Source organism: Salvelinus sp. IW2-2015, linkage group LG4q.2 (genome assembly GCF_002910315.2).
Source record: "Salvelinus sp. IW2-2015 linkage group LG4q.2, ASM291031v2, whole genome shotgun sequence".
NCBI classification, from domain to species: Eukaryota; Metazoa; Chordata; class Actinopteri; order Salmoniformes; family Salmonidae; genus Salvelinus; species Salvelinus sp. IW2-2015.
In genome coordinates, this window is record NC_036843.1 from 25583830 (window position 1) to 25601917 (window position 18088).

At 45.4% G+C, this 18088-nt stretch overlaps 1 protein-coding gene across 1 annotated transcript in view; it reads left to right on the forward strand.

Moving 5' to 3' along the window:
- LOC111963505 (dihydropyrimidinase-related protein 5) overlaps positions 1–17676 on the forward strand; it is a 20245-nt gene extending 2569 nt beyond the window's left edge. The window contains 14 exon segments of the mRNA XM_024147064.2: positions 7654–7812; positions 8091–8270; positions 8699–8767; positions 9360–9404; positions 10711–10786; positions 11046–11202; positions 12517–12600; positions 12602–12654; positions 13250–13251; positions 13314–13341; positions 13344–13458; positions 14919–15126; positions 15460–15625; positions 15809–17676. Coding sequence (XP_024002832.1) covers positions 7654–7812; positions 8091–8270; positions 8699–8767; positions 9360–9404; positions 10711–10786; positions 11046–11202; positions 12517–12600; positions 12602–12654; positions 13250–13251; positions 13314–13341; positions 13344–13458; positions 14919–15126; positions 15460–15625; positions 15809–15894 — 1428 coding nt within the window. The 3' untranslated portion in view covers positions 15895–17676.
- Positions 17677–18088: the final 412 nt, after the last annotated feature.

Sequence of the window (18088 nt, forward strand, 5' to 3'; positions counted from 1 at the left end):
TGTGGCGTTACCCTCAATAACAGTGTGGTGGCGTGTACCTCAATAACAGTGTGGTGGGCATTACCCTCAATAACCCAGTGTGGTGGGCGTTACCCTCAATAACAGTGTGGTGGGCGTTACCCTCAATAACAGTGTGGTGGGCTTTACCCTCAATAACCCAGTGTGGTGGGCGTTACCCTCAATAACAGTGTGGTGGGCGTTACCCTCAATAACCCAGTGTGGTGGGCGTTACCCTCAATATATATTATTAAGGGCACAAGGCGAGACCCAGATGCAGATGGTTAGAGTCCAAGATGTTTATTAACAATCCAAAAGGGTTGGCAAGAGAATGGTTGTGGACAGGCAAAAGGTCAAAACCAGTTCAGAGTTCCAGAGGTACAGAATGGCAGGCAGGCTCGAGGGCAGACAGAATGGTCGACAGGCGGGAATGGAGTCCAGGAAAAACAGGCAAAGTTCAAATCCGGGAGGACTAGTAAAAGAGCATAGAAAAGCAGGCGCATGGGAAAAACACGCTGGTTGACTTGAACATACAAGACGAACTGGCACAGAGCGACAGGAAACACAGGGATAAATACAGTGGGGAAAATAAGAGACACCTGGAGGGGGTGGAGACAATCACAAGGACAAGGTGAACCGATCAGGGCCTGACACAATAACCCAGTGTGGTGGGCATTACCCTCAATAACCCAGTGTGGTGGGCATTACCCTCAATAACACCGTGATGTATGCATTACCCTCAATAACCAGTGTGGTGCGCATTACCCTCAATAACCCAGTGTGTGGCATTACCCTCAATAACACCGTGATGTATGCATTACCCTCAATAACACAGTGCTGTATGCATTACCCTCAATAACACAGGTGTGGTGCGCATTACCCTCAATAACACCGTGATGTATGCATTACCCTCAATAACACCGTGATGTATGCATTACCCTCAATAACGCAGTGCTGTATGCATTACCCCAATAACCCAGTGTGGTGGGCATTACCCTCAATAACACCGTGATGTATGCATTACCCTCAATAACACAGTCTGTATGCATTACCCTCAATAACACAGTGTGGTGCGCATTACCCTCAATAACACAGTGCTGCATGCATTACCCTCAATAACACAGTGCTGTATGCTTTACCCTCAATAACACAGTGATGTATGCACTACCCTCAATAACACAGTGCTGTATGCATTACCCTCAATAACCCAGTGCTGTATGCATTACCCCAATAACCCAGTGATGTATGCATTACCCTCAATAACCCAGTGCTGTATTGCATTACCCTCAATAAACACAGTGCTGCATGCATTACCCTCAATAACACAGTGCTGTATGCATTACCCTCAATAACACAGTGCTGTATGCATTACCCTCAATAACCCAGTTGATGTATGCATTACCCTCAATAACACAGTGATGTATGCATTACCCTCAATAACACAGTGCTGTATGCATTACCCTCAATAACCCAGTGTGGTGGGCATTACCCTCAATAACACAGTGCTGTATGCATTACCCTCAATAACCCAGTGCTGTATGCATTACCCTCAATAACCCAGTGCTGTTGGCTGCACTGGGTTATTGAGGGTAATGCCAGAGGGCCTCGCCTCTGAGTCTGGTTTCTTTACTCCTGTGCTGCTGCTTGCTCTTTGGGGATTAAGGAGGGGTTACTTGTTGTAAAAAAGGCTGTATCAAACAACTTTGATTCATTGACAAAAAGGACAAGTGTTTTAGGACTGGCATTACGTTCTCTCTCTCTGTCTCTCTCTGTATTTTGGTAGAAACCTGCAGCAAGGTTGGACTAGCAATGCCAAATACTCAGTTACAACAATGACATTCCCAGTGGCAAGAACAGGTTGTAATGATGTCATTATTACAATGCCCTCTGGGAATTTGGCAATATACTATACTAATAGGTCATTGCAATGATGAACTGTCAAATGTAATGGTAGCAACTATATGGTTTTGTACAGCAACGAGAGTCAATACGGTGTTATGGGAAGACAGAGATATAGTTACCATGCATCAATTGATAATGATAATTGACCCAGCCTTGTGGGTAACTAACAACCATCTGTCAGACATATTCCACCTCACTGTAACCCACTGGACCACCATGTGCCACCATGGCAACTAAATAAATTAATCTTCCCAGTGTGCCTTGCAGCGTGAGAAAATAACTTAAGATTTTGTGTGGAGACAGACTCCTGAATCCTTCCTCCCTGAATCCCAACCCGACCCTTAGTCCCTGATTCCCTCATCCCTACACACGCCTGGAGATCTGAATAGAAGGCCAAATCCCACTCAACCTCTCAGAAGGCAAATTGAAGTAATTACCATATTGCCAATAAATTACCAATTCTCTTTGATCTACAGAAATGGCTAGGGGTTGATTAGGGATTCAGGGAGAGAGTAAGAAATATTCAGAGAACTACTATTGAACCGGGCGTGGTTAGGACTCAGATGCTGCATTTATTTAGACCGAGATAGTGGATGCATAATTCTGCTGACTCAAGTTAGATATGATACATTATTCTCTGTTCTGAGTCATCTTTATTTTATTATATAACTCACTTCCCCATCAATGATTTATATAGATGTAGCAGGAAGCTGTGGAAGCTGTAGCAGCAGGCGGACTGAACAGGCCGAATTTAAAGATTCTATTCCATTATATTCTGTATTCTTTTCCATTTTATTCTGTTCTGTTCTATTCTGTTTTCTATTATATTATATTCTCAGTGCACTGAAGGGAGAGCTGGAGGGATAGAGAGAGGGATAAAGGGAGAGACAGAGCAGGATGGAGAGAGAGAAAAACAGAGACAGCGAGGAAAAACAGAGAGCGACTAACTATTTGATATTATTATAAAATATGTTTTTATTACAATGTATATTGTATACATTTGTTGCTATGGCAATATTGACTCAATGTTTTTCATGCCAATAAAACAGCTTACATTTAAAAGAGACAGAGAGAGATGGAGACAGACAGATGAGGGAAAGAGAGAGCGAGAGGTGGTGGTGGGGCTGGGGAAGCAAGCAGACAGACTGGGGCTATCCCAGATCACTTCAGGGCATGGATGACTCATCCATCATTATGCTCAACCACCCAGAGATTACACACAGCGTCTGAGAGCATAGCTGTGTTTTAGACCACAAGCTAGCCAAGGATATGTTATCACCCCCCCCCCCCGTCAATCAACCGTAGCTGCTGCTGTGCTGCCTGGCTAGAGTACCAAGACAAATGCAGATCGGTTTCTGTTTCCATGGCTACCATGGGGCTGCTGCAAAGACTGCTGAAATGACCTTTTCCCTCAGGTAATTTTGCTTGAAGACAATAGTTCTCAAACACACTACACTAGACACACTTACAACCCTTACCAGACACTCCTCCGCTCTCTCTAGGGTCAGCTGACTCAAAGATGCTATTTGGAGGATGCACTTAACAGCACAGTAACAGACTCGGTTGGTGTTTTAAAGGATTTAATATAGTAGGTATTTTGTTTTACATCAGTATCAACCTGGTTTTCGAAAGGATTTAGAACAAATTTTATTAGTCACATGCGCCGAATAATACAGGTGTAGACCTTACAGTGAAATGTTTACTTACGAGTCCCTAACCAACAATGCAGTTAAAAAAAAAATGCGGATAAGAAATAAAATTAACAAGTAATTAAAGAGCAGCAGTAAAATAACAAGAGCGAGATTATATACAGGGGGGTGCCGGTACAGTCAATGTGCGGGGGCACCGGTTAGTTGAGGTAATATGTACATGTAGGTAGAGTTATTAAAGTGACTATGCATAGATGATAACAGAGAGTAGCAGCGGTGGGGGAGGGGGGCAATTCAAGGTAGCCATTTTATTAGGTGTTCAGGAGTCTTATGGCTTGGGTGTAGAAGCTGTTTAGAGGCCTCTTGGACCTAGACTTGGCACTCCGGTACCGCTTGCCATGCTGTAGCAGAGAGAACAGTCTATGACTCGGGTGTCTGGAGTCTTTGACAATTTTTAGGGCCTGCCCCTGACACCGCCTGGTATAGAGGTCCTGGATGGCAGGGAGCTTGGCCCCAGTGATGTACTGGGCCGTTAGCACTACCCTCTGTAGTGCCTTACGGTCGGAGGCCAAGCAGTTGCCATACCAGGCAGTGATGCAACCAGTCAGGATACTCTCGATGGTGTAGAACCTGTCTCTTATACACATCTAGATGTGTATAAGAGACAGGCACTACCCTCTGTAGTGCCTTACGGTCGGAGGCCAAGCAGTTGCCATACCAGGCAGTGATGCAACCAGTCAGGATACTCTCGATGGTGTAGAACCTTTTGAGGATCTGAGAACCCATGCCAAATATTTTCAGTCTCCTGAGGGGGAATTAGGTTTTGTCGTGCCCTCTTCACGACTGTCTTGGTGTGCTTGGACCATGTTAGTTTGTTGGTGACGTGGACACCAAGGAACTTGAAGCTCTCAACCTGCTCCACTGCAGCCCCGTCGATAAGAATGGGGGCGTGCTCGGTTCACTTTTTCCTTTAGTCCACAATCATCTCCTTTGTCTTGATCACGTTGAGGGAGAGGTTGTTGTCCTGGCACCACATGGCCAGGTCTCTGACCTCCTCCCTATAGGCTGTCTCGTCGTTGTCGATGATCAGGCCTACCACTGTTGTGTCATCGGCAAACTTAATGATGGTGTTGGAGTCATGCCTGGCCGTGAACAGGGAGGACAGGAGGGGACTGAGCACGCACCCCTGAGGGGCCCCTGTGTTGAGGATCACCGTGGCGGATGTGTTGTTACCTACCCTTACCACCTGTGGGTGTCCTGTCAGGAAGCCCAGGATCCAGTTGCAGAGGGAGGTGTTTAGTCCCAGGGTCCTTAGCTTATCGATGAGCTTTGAGGGCACTATGGTGTTGAACGCTGAGCTGTAGTCAATGAATAGCATTCTCATATAGGTGTTCCTTTTGTCCAGGTGGGAAAGAGCAGTGTGGAGAGCAATAGAGATTGCATCATCTGTGGATCTGTTGGGGCGGTATGCAAATTAGTGGGTCTAGGGTTTCTGGGATACTGGTGTTGATGTGAGCCATGACCAGCCTTTCGAAGCACTTCATGGCTACAGACGTGAGTGCTATGAGTCGGTAGTCATTTAGGCAGGTTACCTTAGTGTTCTTGGGCACTAGCACTATGGTGGTCTGCTTAAAACATGTTGGTATTACAGACTCCGACAGGGAGAGGTTGAAAATGTCAGTGAAGACACTTGCCAATTGGTTAGCGTGTGCTCGCAGTACACGTCATGGTAATCCGTCTGGCCCTGCGGCCTTGTGAATGTTGACCTGTTTAAAGGTCGTACTCACATTGGCTGCGGAGAGTGTGATTACACAGTCTTCCAGAACAGCTGGTGCTCTCATGCATGTTTCAGTGTTATTTGCCTCGAAGCGAGCATAGAGGTAGTTTAGCTCGTCTGGTAAGCTCGTGTCACTGGGCAGCTCTCAGCTGGCTTCCTGTTGTAGTCTGTAATGGTTTGCAAGCCCTGCCACATCCGACAAGCCTCAGAGCCGGTGTAGTACGATTCGATCTTTGTTCTGTATTGACGCTTTGCTTGTTTGATGGTTCCTCGGAGGGCATAGCGGGATTTCTTATAAGCTTCCGGGTTAGTCCTGCTCCTTGAAAGTGGCAGCTCTAGCTCAGTGTGGATGTTGCCTGTAATTCATGGCTTCTGGTTGGGGTATGTACGTATGGTCAATGTTGGGATGACGCCATCGATGCACTTATTGATGAAGCCAATGACTGATGTGGTGTACTCCTCAATGCCATCGGAGGAATCCCGGAACATATTCCAGTCTGTGCTAGCAAAACAGTCCTGTAGCTTAGCATCTGCTTCATCTGACCACGTTTTTATTGATCTAGTCACTGGTGCTTCCTGCTTTAAATTTTGCTTGTCAGCAGAAATCAGAAGGATATAATTATTTGATTTGCCAAATGGAGGGCGAGCTTTGTATGTGTCTCTGTGTGTGGAGTAAAGATGGTCCAGAGTCATTTTTTATTTTTTATGTTTTTTTTCTTTCCCCCTCTGGTTGCACATTTAACATGCTGATAGAAATTTGGTAAAACTGATTTAAGTTTCCCTGCATTAAATTCCCCGGCTACTAGGAGGGCCGCCTCCTGGGTGAGGGTTTTCTTGTTTGCTTATGGCGGAATACAGCTCATTCAATGCTATCTTAGTGCCAGCCTTTGACTGTGGTGGTATGTAAACAGCTATGTAAAATACAGATAAATTCTCTAGGTTGGTAGTGTGGTCTACAGTTTATCATGAGATACTCTACCTCAGGCAAGCAATAGCTCGAGACTTCCTTAGATATCGTGCACCAGCTGTTATTTAAAAAAATATATAGTCCGACGCCCCTTGTCTTACCAGACGCCACTGTTCTATCCTGCCGGTGCAGCTTATAACCAGCCAGCTGTATGTTGACAGTGTCGTCGTTCAGCCACGTCTCCGTGAAGCATAAGATAGTATAGTTTTGAATGTTCCGTTGGTAGATTAATCTTTCGCTTGGGTCATCTATTTCATTGTCCAAAGATTGCAGGTTTGATAGCAGAATGGAAGGAAGTGGGGGTTTATTCGAGCGCCTACGAATGCTCAGAAGGCAGCCTGCCCTCCGGCCCCTTTTTCTTCGCATCCTCTTCACGCAAATCATGGGGATCTGGGCCTGTTCCCGAGAAAGCAGTATATTGTTTGCGTCAGCCTCGTCAGACTCGTTTAAAGGAAAAAAAGGATTCTGAACATGTAATGGAGCAGTAGTGAAGCTTTCATAGGTTGGAATCTATGAATATAGAAACGTATCCTATAGAATCATATTTTAAATGTTTGACTATTAGGATGGCCATACAATGCATTGCTCATTCCTACATTTTGGATCTAGTATGTCTGCCTCTTCTTGAATAGCTGATTGATGGTCCTTGTTGTAATAAACAATGAGAGGACTGACCGCTGCTTGATATACATTAGTTAGCTCACTGACCCTCATTAATTACTATAATACCTCTTCATTAGACCCCCCTGGTTTGGGTTACCTCCCTGTCCCCTTCCCTGCTTCTAATCTAGTTACTGATAGATGTATGGGTTTTCCATGTGTGTGTTCCAAATGGCACCCTAGTTCCTATATAGAGCACTGCTTTTGACCAGGGTCCATAGGTGGTCCGTAGTACACGAAATAGGGTGCCATTTGGGGTGCAGACTATAACATCCACCCAGCAAATAAACGTTGAGGCCAGCGTTAAGGCCAGCGTTAAGGCCAGCGTTAAGGCCAGCGTTAAGGCCAGCGTTAAGGCCAGCGTTAAGGCCAGCGTTAAGGCCAGCGTTAAGGCCAGCGTTAAGGCCAGCGTTAAGGGTAATTGACACATTTTACTGTTGATTCATTTCAAAGCTGGGGCATGTTCATTCTGTCTTGCTCTAAATTTATAGAGAATAATCAATGCATGCAATTACTTACTAACTAGATGTGACAAGGTTACGAGGCCTTAGAGGGCATGTGTGTTTCCTCTACTACAACCTATGCTGCCCTGTGCCTTATAGGTGACAACGTTTCCACTATTTAGGTCCCATCACCTTTTATAAAGACCTGCTCAAATACATTGAATGTGTGTATGTCATCTTTTTCTATTCCTTCTACAGGCAGCCCTGGCTGGAGGGACCACCATGGTTATAGGACTTGTGTTACCAGAGAAGAACGAATCTCTGCTGGAAGCCTATGAGAAGACCCGCTCCCAGGCTGACAGTAAAGCCTGCTGCGACTACGCCCTGCATATGGGGGTCACCTGGTGGGGGCCAAAGGTAACTGTCGTACTCCTTTGATAACGGGAGTTCGGTGGTATTACACCCGTTTCCATTTTACTGAGCTAAGATGAACCAAACAGAGCCGATCTTTACTACACTGGCCTGATTAAACATCCACAAGTTGCTGGATCTGTGCTGGAAAATACATTATGAAAGGAAGATATCCAAGCCAGCACAGTACATATTCAGKTAGGCATGATAATGTGAAAAGGTGTGACTCCTGACTGTGTTCATCTTGTACAGGTGAACTCTAAACTCTAACCCCTGACCTGTAGGTACGAGCTGAGATGGAGAGCCTGGTGAGAGATAAAGGCATCAACTCGTTCCAGATGTTCATGGCCTATAAGGACCTGTTCATGCTGAGGGACTCTGAGCTCTTCCAGGCCCTACAGAACTGTAAAGACATCGGGGCCGTGGCCCGCGTACTCGCTGAGAACGGAGAGCTGGTGGCCGAGGTGGGTCAGAGACTCTGGTTCAATATGTAGTTCCATATCACTGACTTTTTTTCCATCGTATCTTTGAACAGAAAGAAATGATCTGTAATGATTCAGATTCTAAAAACTTTTATCTCAATGAGGCAAGTCATTTGCAGCAACCACAATACATACAAACATAATCACATTTTTTACAAACGTCAACATCAGAATATCAAAGGATATTTACAGGCAAGTAGGCTGGATAAGTGCAATTTCATATGAGTTGTGTTGTGAGAACTGGTGGCAGAGCAGAGGTGAGACAGAGACCATAGAGCTAGAATTACTAGAACGGACATTCAACGTTATGTGATGGATGGGCCAGCGAACATATTTAGTGTACTCTCTATTTCTATGGGTGATGCAACACATACACCAGGATTCATTACATCATCCTGTGGGTTTTCTAGGGCGCCAAGGAGGCATTGGACCTGGGCATCAGCGGCCCTGAGGGCATCGAGATCAGCAGACCAGAGGAGGTAAGACCAATCAAATGTATTTTATAAAGCCCTTTTTACATCAGCAGTTGTCACAGAGTGCTTTCCAGATACCCAGCCTAAAACCCCAAAGAGCAAGCAATGCAGAGGCAGAAGACGTTCTCTTTACTCTTGTAGCCTGTACTCATATCCGACCACATACTCCCTTGTCTTTCTTTCCATGCTTCATAGACATCGATGGAATACATTTCTATAGTGGATATCAGCCCTTCATAATATTGTAATGTCCCTAGCGTTATGGATATCAGCCCTTCATAATATTGTAATGTCCCTAGCGTTATGGATATCAGCCCTTCATAATATTGCAATGACCTAGCGTTATGAGATATCACCCTTCGTAATATTGCAATGACCCTAGCGTTATGGATATCAAGCCCTTCATAATTGTAATGTCCCTAGCGTTATGGATATCAGCCCTCGTATTATTGCAATGTCCCTAGCGTTATGGATATCAGCCCTTCATAATATTGTAATGACCCTAGCGTTATGAATATCAGCCCTTCGTAATATTGCAATGACCTTTTGAGTAGCCTTATGCTACTCAACACAATATTCTGTTTCTTCTGTCTCACAGCTGGAGGCAGAGGCCACCCATCGTGCGATTACCATCGCCAATAGGGTGAGTGTGTGTTCTGTGTCAAGTTGTTGCATTTTCTATATCATCAAGCACATCAGCACAGTGGGTACACCACATGACCAAAAGTATGTGGACACCTGCTCATCGGAACATCTCATTCCAACATCATGGGTATTAATATGGAGTTGGTCCCCCCCCTTTGCTGCTATAATATATTCCACTCTTCTTGGAAGGCTTTCCAATAGATGTTGGAACATTTCCGTGGGGACTTGCTTCCATTCATCCACAAGAACATTAGTGAGGTCGGGCACTGATGGGGTTGACCACACCGATCTCGACAAACCATTTCTATATGGACCTCGCTTTGTGCACAGGGGCATTGTCATGCTGAAACAGGAAAGAGTCTTCCCCAAACTGTTGCCCCAAAGTTGGAAGCACAGAATTGTCTAGAATGTATGTATGTATGCTGTAGCGTTAAGATTTCCCTTCACTGGAACTAAGGGGTCTAGCCCGAACCATAAAAAACAGCTCCAGAGCATTATTCCTCTTTTACCAAACTTTACAGTTGGCACTATGCATTCGGGCAGGTAGCGTTCTCCTGGCATCCGCCAAACCAAGATTCGTCCGTCGGACTGCCAGATGGTGAAGCGTGATTCATCACTCCAGAGAACGCGTTTCCACTGGTCCAGAGTCCAATGGCTGCGAGCTTTACACCACCCCAGTCGACGTTTGGCATTGCGCATGGTGATCTTAGGTTTGTATGCGGCTGCTCGGCCATGGAAACCCATTTCATGAAGCTCTCGACAAACCGTTCTTCTACTGATGCTGCTTCCAGAGGCAGTTTGGAACTCGGTAGTSAGTGTTACAACYGAGGACAGACWATTTTTACACGCTTCAGCACTCGGCGGTCCCRTTCTGTGAGCTTGTGTGGCCTACCACTTCGCGGCGGAGCTGTTGTTGCTCCTAGATGTTTCCACTTTACAATAACAGCACTAACAGTTGACCGGGGCTGCTCTATCAGGGCAGAAATTTGAYGAACTGACTTGTTGGAAAGGTGGCATCCTATGACGGTGCCACGTTGAAAGTCACTGAGCTCTTCAGTAAGGCCATTCTACTGCCAATGTTTGTCTATGGAGATTGCATGGCGTTGTGCTCGATTTTATAGAACTGTCAACAAACGGTGTGGCTGAAATAGCCTAATCCACTAATTTGAAGGGGTGTCCACATACTTTTGTATATATAGTATAACTGATTGGGAGATACCCTGCCATATGAAGGGCAATGGTTTTTCTGGTGAAAGCAAAGGAAACTATCTAAGACATGTTGTCTCTCTGTCATTCTCCCTCAGGCCCACTGCCCTATCTACCTTGTCAACGTGTCCAGCATGTCAGCAGGAAATGTGCTCGCCACAGCTAAGATGCAGGGTAAGGCATATCCTGTCCTGTCCTACCTGTCCTGTTCTGTCTTACCCTATTCTATTCTGTTCTGTCCTGTTAGATCAGAGATTTCCTGTGGTTTGTTACACTCTGGTGGTTTGGTCTGGTCTGATCTGGTCTTCACTAGAAATTATTTTGGAACCCCTGTCTGTCTGTTTTGTACAGTAACTGGCCAATACTACATTCTACACACTACACATGACTATCTATGGCTCTGTAGGAACCCATCTTACTCATCTGTCTGTAGGTAAAGTAGTCCATGGGGAGACGACCACGGCCCATGCAGTGCTGAATGGTCTGCAGTACTACCACCAGGACTGGGCCCATGCTGCAGCCTACGTCACAGTGCCTCCTCTACGTCTGGACCCCAATACACCAAACTACCTGATGAGTCTACTGGGGAAGGAAGACGCGCCACAACACACCACCACACACACACACACACACCACACACACACACACACACACACACACACACACACACACACACACACACACACACACACACACACACAACACACCACACACACACACACCACCACACTTACCTGATGGGTCTACTGGGGAAGTAAGAGCACACACACACACACACACACACACCACACACACCACACACACACACACACACACACACACACACACACACACTTACCTGATGAGTCTACTGGGGAAGTAAGAGCTCACATACACACACACACACACACACACACACACACACACACACACACACACACACACACACACACACACACACACACACACTTACCTGATGAGTCTACTGGGGAAGTAAGAGCTCACATACACACACACACACACACACACAACACACACACACACACACACACACACACACACACACCACACACACACACACACACACACACACACACACCACACACACTTACCTGATGAGTCTACTGGGAAGTAAGAGGGGAACGTTTCCTTTGTAATCTGCTAAACGTGTTTAATGTTTGAGCCGACATCCGCAGCATTTTCATCTAATGTGATGTCCCTGAACGTCGGGAATTGTCTTCAAAATTCTAGCGCTGTGCACAGATCGTAAATCTACGTTGGATTGAATCCAGGCACCAGTCTGTTGGCATTCAGTGATATAATCCAGGCACCAGTCAGTTGGTGTTCAGTGATATAATCCAGGCACCGGTCTGTTGGCGTTCAGTGATATAACCAGGCACCGGTCTGTTGCGTTCAGTGATATAATCCAGGCACCGTCTGTTGGCGTTCAGTAATTAATCCAGGCACCGGTCTGTTGGCGTTCAGTGATATAATCCAGGCACCGGTCTGTTGGCGTTCAGTGATATAATCCAGGAACCGGTCTGTTGGCGTTAGTGATATAATCCAGGCACCGGTCTGTTGGCGTCAGTGATATAATCCAGGCACCGGTCTGTTGGCGTTCAGTGATATAATCCAGGCACCGGTCGTTGCGTTCAGTGATATAATCCAGCACGTCTTTGGCGTTCATGATATAATCCAGGCACGGTCTGTTGGCGTTCAGTGATATAATCCAGGCACCGGTCTGTTGGCGTTCAGTGATAATATCATGTTTCAACTCAGTTTCCCTCCTGACTCGTCCTCTCCTCCTTCTCGCTGGTCTTTAACAGTGACACTCTTAACATTGTGTTATCAAATCAAAGTTAATGAAATTATGGTGTGTGTGTTTCCCCTGACCTATCATCTCCTCCTCCTCTTGTCTACTGCAGTGACACGCTGAACGTAGTGGTGTCTGACCACCGTCCCTTTACCACCAAACAGAAGGCTATGGGCAAGGATGACTTCACAAAGATCCCACGGAGTCCCGGGCATCCAGGACCGCATGAGCGTCATCTGGAGAGAGGATGGTAGCAACGATATAAATAGTAATATAGTATCTCTGTCTAGGCAACGATATAAGTAATATTATAGTATCTCTGTCTAGGCAACAATATAAATAGTAATATAGTATCTCTGTCTAGGCAACAATATAAATAGTATTATAGTATCTCTGTCTAGGCAACGAATAAATAGTATTATAGTATCTCGTCTAGCAACGATATAAATAGTAATATAGTATCTCTGTCTAGGCAACGATATAAGTAATATTATAGTATCTCTGTCTAGGCAACGATATAAATAGTATTATAGTATCTCTGTCTAGGCAACAATATAAATGGTAATATAGTATCTCTGTCTAGGCACTGATATAAATAGTATTATAGTATCTCTGTCTAGGCAAAGATCTTGGCTTTACGACCAGATGGCTAAAAACATGACAAACATGATGTATCTCTATGTATGAAGGCAAAGCTCTACAGCTGGATAGAAAGAAAACAGAAAGATTAGATCTGCTATTGTTGTTGCTGTAACTAACTTGTACCATGGTGCAGACAGAAATGTATCTGTTGCAATATTTGTTGTGCATGGTCTATGATAAATACATATGATGTTTGATTCTAGTGGTAAACAATTTGATAACAGAATTTCCCTCTGACATGGAACATTTGATCCCCTGCTAATCTAGGTTGGAGGCAAGATGGATGAGAACCGTTTTGTGCGGTGACCAGTTCCAACGCAGCTAAGATCTACAACCTTTACCCCAGGAAGGGTAGGATCATCCCAGGGGCTGACGCTGACCTGGTGGTCTGGGACCAGAAAGGACCAGGTATGTAAAGCTAGCCACTACTGATCCCTCCCTTCTCACTACTACCGGCTACAGTTACCCCTTTACCCCTGGGGAGGTGGGGGGATGTTGACCCCCTGGGGAGAGGTTGTACCCCTGGGAGGGTTGGGGGATGTTGTACCCCTGGGGAGGTTGGAGGTTGGTACCCCGTGGGGGAGTCTGGTACCCCCTGGGGGGATGTTATAACCCCCTGGGGAGGTTGGAGGTTGTACCCCCTGGGGGAGGTGTAGGTTGTACCAGGGAGGTTGTAACCCCCTGGGGGAGGTTGTAGGTTGTACCAGGGAGGTTGTACCCTTGGGGGGGTTTGTACCCCCCTGGGGGAGGGTGGAGGCTTGTACCAGGAAGGTTTGTAGCCCCTGGGGGAGGTTGGAGGTTGTACCCCCTGGGGAGGTTGTAGCGTCGTGCTACAGGGAGGTTGTACCCCCTGTCTGGAGGTTGTCAGGTTTGACACCAGGGAGGTTGCTAACCCCTGGGGGAGGTGGGGGATGTCTGTACCCCTGGGGAGGTCTGGAGGTTGTAGCAGGGAAGGTGTACGCCCTCGGGACGTTTGGGGATGTTGGAGGTTGTACCCCGCTGGGCGGAGGTTGGAGAGTTGTAACCCCCTGGGGGAGGTTGAGTTGTACCAGGGAGGTTGCACCGCCCTGGGAGGGGAGATACCCCTGGGGAGGTTTGGAGTTGTACAGGGAGGTTACCCCCTGGGGAGGTTCTGTACGCAGGGGAGGTTGTTACCCCTGGGGGAGGTTGGGGTTGTACCCCCTGGGGGACGGTTGTAGGTTGTACCAGTGAGGTTGTACCCCTGGGGAGGTTGTCAGGTTGTACCACGAGTGAGGTACCGCCTTGGGGAGTTGTACGCCCTGGGGAGGTTGAGGTTGGTAGCCAGGGAGGTTGTACCCCTGGGGAGGTTGGAGGTATGTACCCTGGGGAGGTGTAGGTTGCTACCAGGGAGGTTGTACCCCTCGTTGCGAGGTTTGGTAGGTTGTACCAGGGAGCGTTGTACCCCTCGGGGGAGGTTGGGGATGTTGTACCCCCTGGGGGGAGGTTGAGGACCTTGTACCAGGGCAGGTTGTACCCCTGGGGAGTTTGCGGGATGTTGGAGGTTGTACCCCTGGGGAGTTTGGAGTTGTACCCCCTGGGGGAGGTTGAGGTTGTACAGGGAGGTTGTACCCCCTGGGGAAGGTTGGAGATACCCCCTGGGGGAGGTTGGAGGTTGTACCAGGGAGGTTGTACCCCCTGGGGGAGGTTGTACCAGGGAGGTTGTACCCCCTGGGGGAGGTTGAGGTTTTCCTTTGATAGTGCAATAAATGTGATGAATGTACACTTTAATAGACTTTGGAAGGTAATTTACATGTGATCCCTGTGAATGTCGGGGGGAAAGCCTTTATGACTGAGCCACACAAGACCAATAACAGTAGTAGGTGTGAAGAAGACATGTTTCTCTGTTTCCAGGACCATCTCTGTGGACAACCAGGTGCAGGGTGGAGACTACAACCTGTACGAGAGTCTCCGTTGCCATGGTGTCCCCCTGGTTACCATCAGCCGTGGCCGTCTGGTCTATGAGAACGGCGTGTTCACGTGTTCTGAGGGCTCTGGGAAGTTCTATCCTCTCAGGACCTTCCCAGACTACCTCTATAAAAAGATGGTGCAGCGGGAGAAGGTACTGTACAAAGCTATCAACAGGATGTGGATTTTAAAATGTTAATTTACAGCAGACAAAGTGACCTTTAAATGGCATAAACTCTCCATACCTGCTTCAGACTGTCTTGATTGTCATCAAGTGGTATGTGTTTTACTGTCTATAACCAGAGACTAATTATCCTGTGTGCATCCGTGCACGTGTGTCTGCCTCTCTGCCTGTGTGTCTGCCTCTCTGCCTGTGTGTCTGCCTCTCTGCCTGTGTGTCTGCCCCTGCCTGTGTGTCTGCCTCTCTGCCTGTGTGTCTGCCTCTCTGCCTGTGTCTGTGCCTCTGCCTCTCTCTGACTCTCCTCAGTGTCAGGCCCTGAAGGCGGTGGAGCGTGAGCCGTACGAAGGAGACGTAGCAGTGATGCATTCTGGGAAGAAGGACTGTGGACCGTGTGACGGGGACACTCCAACACGACCACACACCAAGCACGGAGGACAGAGAGACCTGCATGAGTCTAGCTTCAGCCTTTCTGGTAACACACACTGCATCGCTTTGCAAATTTGGATTTTATCATTTGCATCCCTGCCTCTAAGGCATAGAGAACTTTATTAATCACCAGCTATGATGCAGTATCTACTCTGTCTCATGAACAATTAGCTCATTTTTGCTAACCTGACAGATTGTAATTCATCTTGTTGTCTATCAATCTCTCCAGGTTCCCAGATCGATGATAAAACCCCAAAGAGATCTTCTGCGAGGATTCTGGCCCCCCCAGGTGGTCGATCCAGTGGAATCTGGTAATTGTGTGGAAGACTAGCGAGTTCTAGAACTAAAACGGCTACCATAGTTCTCAATTACAATGAAGAATGGAACCAGGGCCAACCAAGACGACTGCTTGTTACGTTCACCCAGAAAGCATAAAAAGAAAAACATCATTCACATTTTATTTGAAAAACGAACGCACGTAGTATTTAGTGTTTACATGATGACAGTCTGAATAACATTTTATATGACATTTTAGTATTGGGATATCTGCCTGTATGGTCGAAACCTGAACAATATTGGGCTTAACTTTAAGCCTTAACTTTTGGTTTTTAAAATTAGACAAATTTCAACTAAATTTGCGCAGCAGCTAACATAAGTTGCTAGTTGACTGTATTGGATAAATGGATGTATGTTAAAGTACTGTAAGTCATTATACACTAATGGTTTTAGGGGGTTGAGTTGAKCGTTGGTTTATTTCTCTGTTTAACCTACAATGCTGCACTTGTATCATGTACTACTTAGCTGCCTTTTCCTTACATTATTTGATGTGTAACAAAACGACTTTTTCTACCAATACAGAATCTTCATGAATAAATATGATTTGTTATTTATTATTACACACACTCTCAAAGCACTTGACATGGAATAACGTGGATGTCTCATAACGTTCAGATCTCATAACGTGTATATCTCATCWTTTTGTGTGATACACCTATTTTCTGTTCCGTTTCATTCACGATTACGATTTGTCTGTTGACTAAAACGCAAATACAAGCTGATACTTTTAAATGTGATTTGTATTTAATTTTTTTTATGTTTCAATGTTATTGAGAATATGTCATTCCCCTTTAGGGCACTGTAAAATTATAATCATGAGTCCTGAAACTGAGGATGACAGCCTAAGTATTTTGACCTAAGTAAGTGCAGAGTTTTTATAGCTTCTATATTCCTGTTTACATTTTAATATAGTAGCACTCTCTTCCTTTCTGGTCATCTCATCTCCCATCAATATGAATGAACCTATGCTGTGTTTACTGTATGTTGTGGCATAGAACACTGATTTTACTCATATTTAGCAGCGCTCTATGTGTAATAAGTGGTGATATTCCTTTACTTTTCTCTGTCTGCAACAAGCTAGCTAGCTCCACTCTGAAATGCCTTTTTTTCTCACCAGCGAAGTCTCTCATTATCCACATATACAGTTAATGTATAGAGACAATATGCCCTTAACATGTGTATCATTGTGATTCCTCTTAGGATGTTCAAGTTAACTACTGAGCACATAACACTTAGCACAAAACACTGAGGAATTCTGGTCTTGATTTGCCCTGAAACGTACTTGACAGTTTTGTATATCTTTTCAGTTGACGTTTCCAAGGTTGGAACACTGTCAATTGGGCAAGAGAAGTGCATGATCTATAATTCGATTGAATGTTGGGTATTATAAGGGCAATTTAAATATACAAAATGCATGTCTCCAAAGTTTATTTATGTCAATGTCAGTCAATGCATTATATCACTGTTATTCAAGAGTGTCTATGAAAACCTCTGTCTTTTTGTTCTGAGTTGTCTTTACACACTTCCATTGTAAGCTACTGAGAACATATTCGTTTTATTTGTTAAGAGTATGCTTTAAACATTTTTGTTTTTCCATGGCCTATTTCAAACCAGGCTGTATGATAGACTGCAGATGAGGTCCTTACTGGTGCTGAACAGCCTTCGGTGTATTCACTGAGGTTTGTTTTTGTTCTATCCTATGTGTTCTTGCAGCTCTTTAGCACAAGTTTGAGTGCAAATAAAACCACACTGAAATGTCAAGCTTGGATTGTGTTTCTTTAAAAAAATAACACCAATGATGTATATGGTCTATAGCCTATGCTGGCTGTATTTGGCAAATGGGGTTCAATAAATTACAATGTACAATTGTGTTGCTATAGAATACATTACCGGTCCAAAGGTTTAGATCATCTACTCATTCAAGAGTGTTTCTGAATAGGTGTTCTAGAACTTTTGACCGGTAGTGTAGAATATAATAGGGTGTAATATTCATATGTGTGAAAATACTGAATTATAATTGGATGCATTTTACCGTCGTATCATACTGTGCTATGATTGGTTAAGACCACCCAGATGGTTAGGTCATGGTCAGTTTGATCCTGGTTAGCGATACGTGAACATGCCAGTTATAGCTAGCTAATAAAGAGCTACGTTAAGAAATATCCTGTAGTAC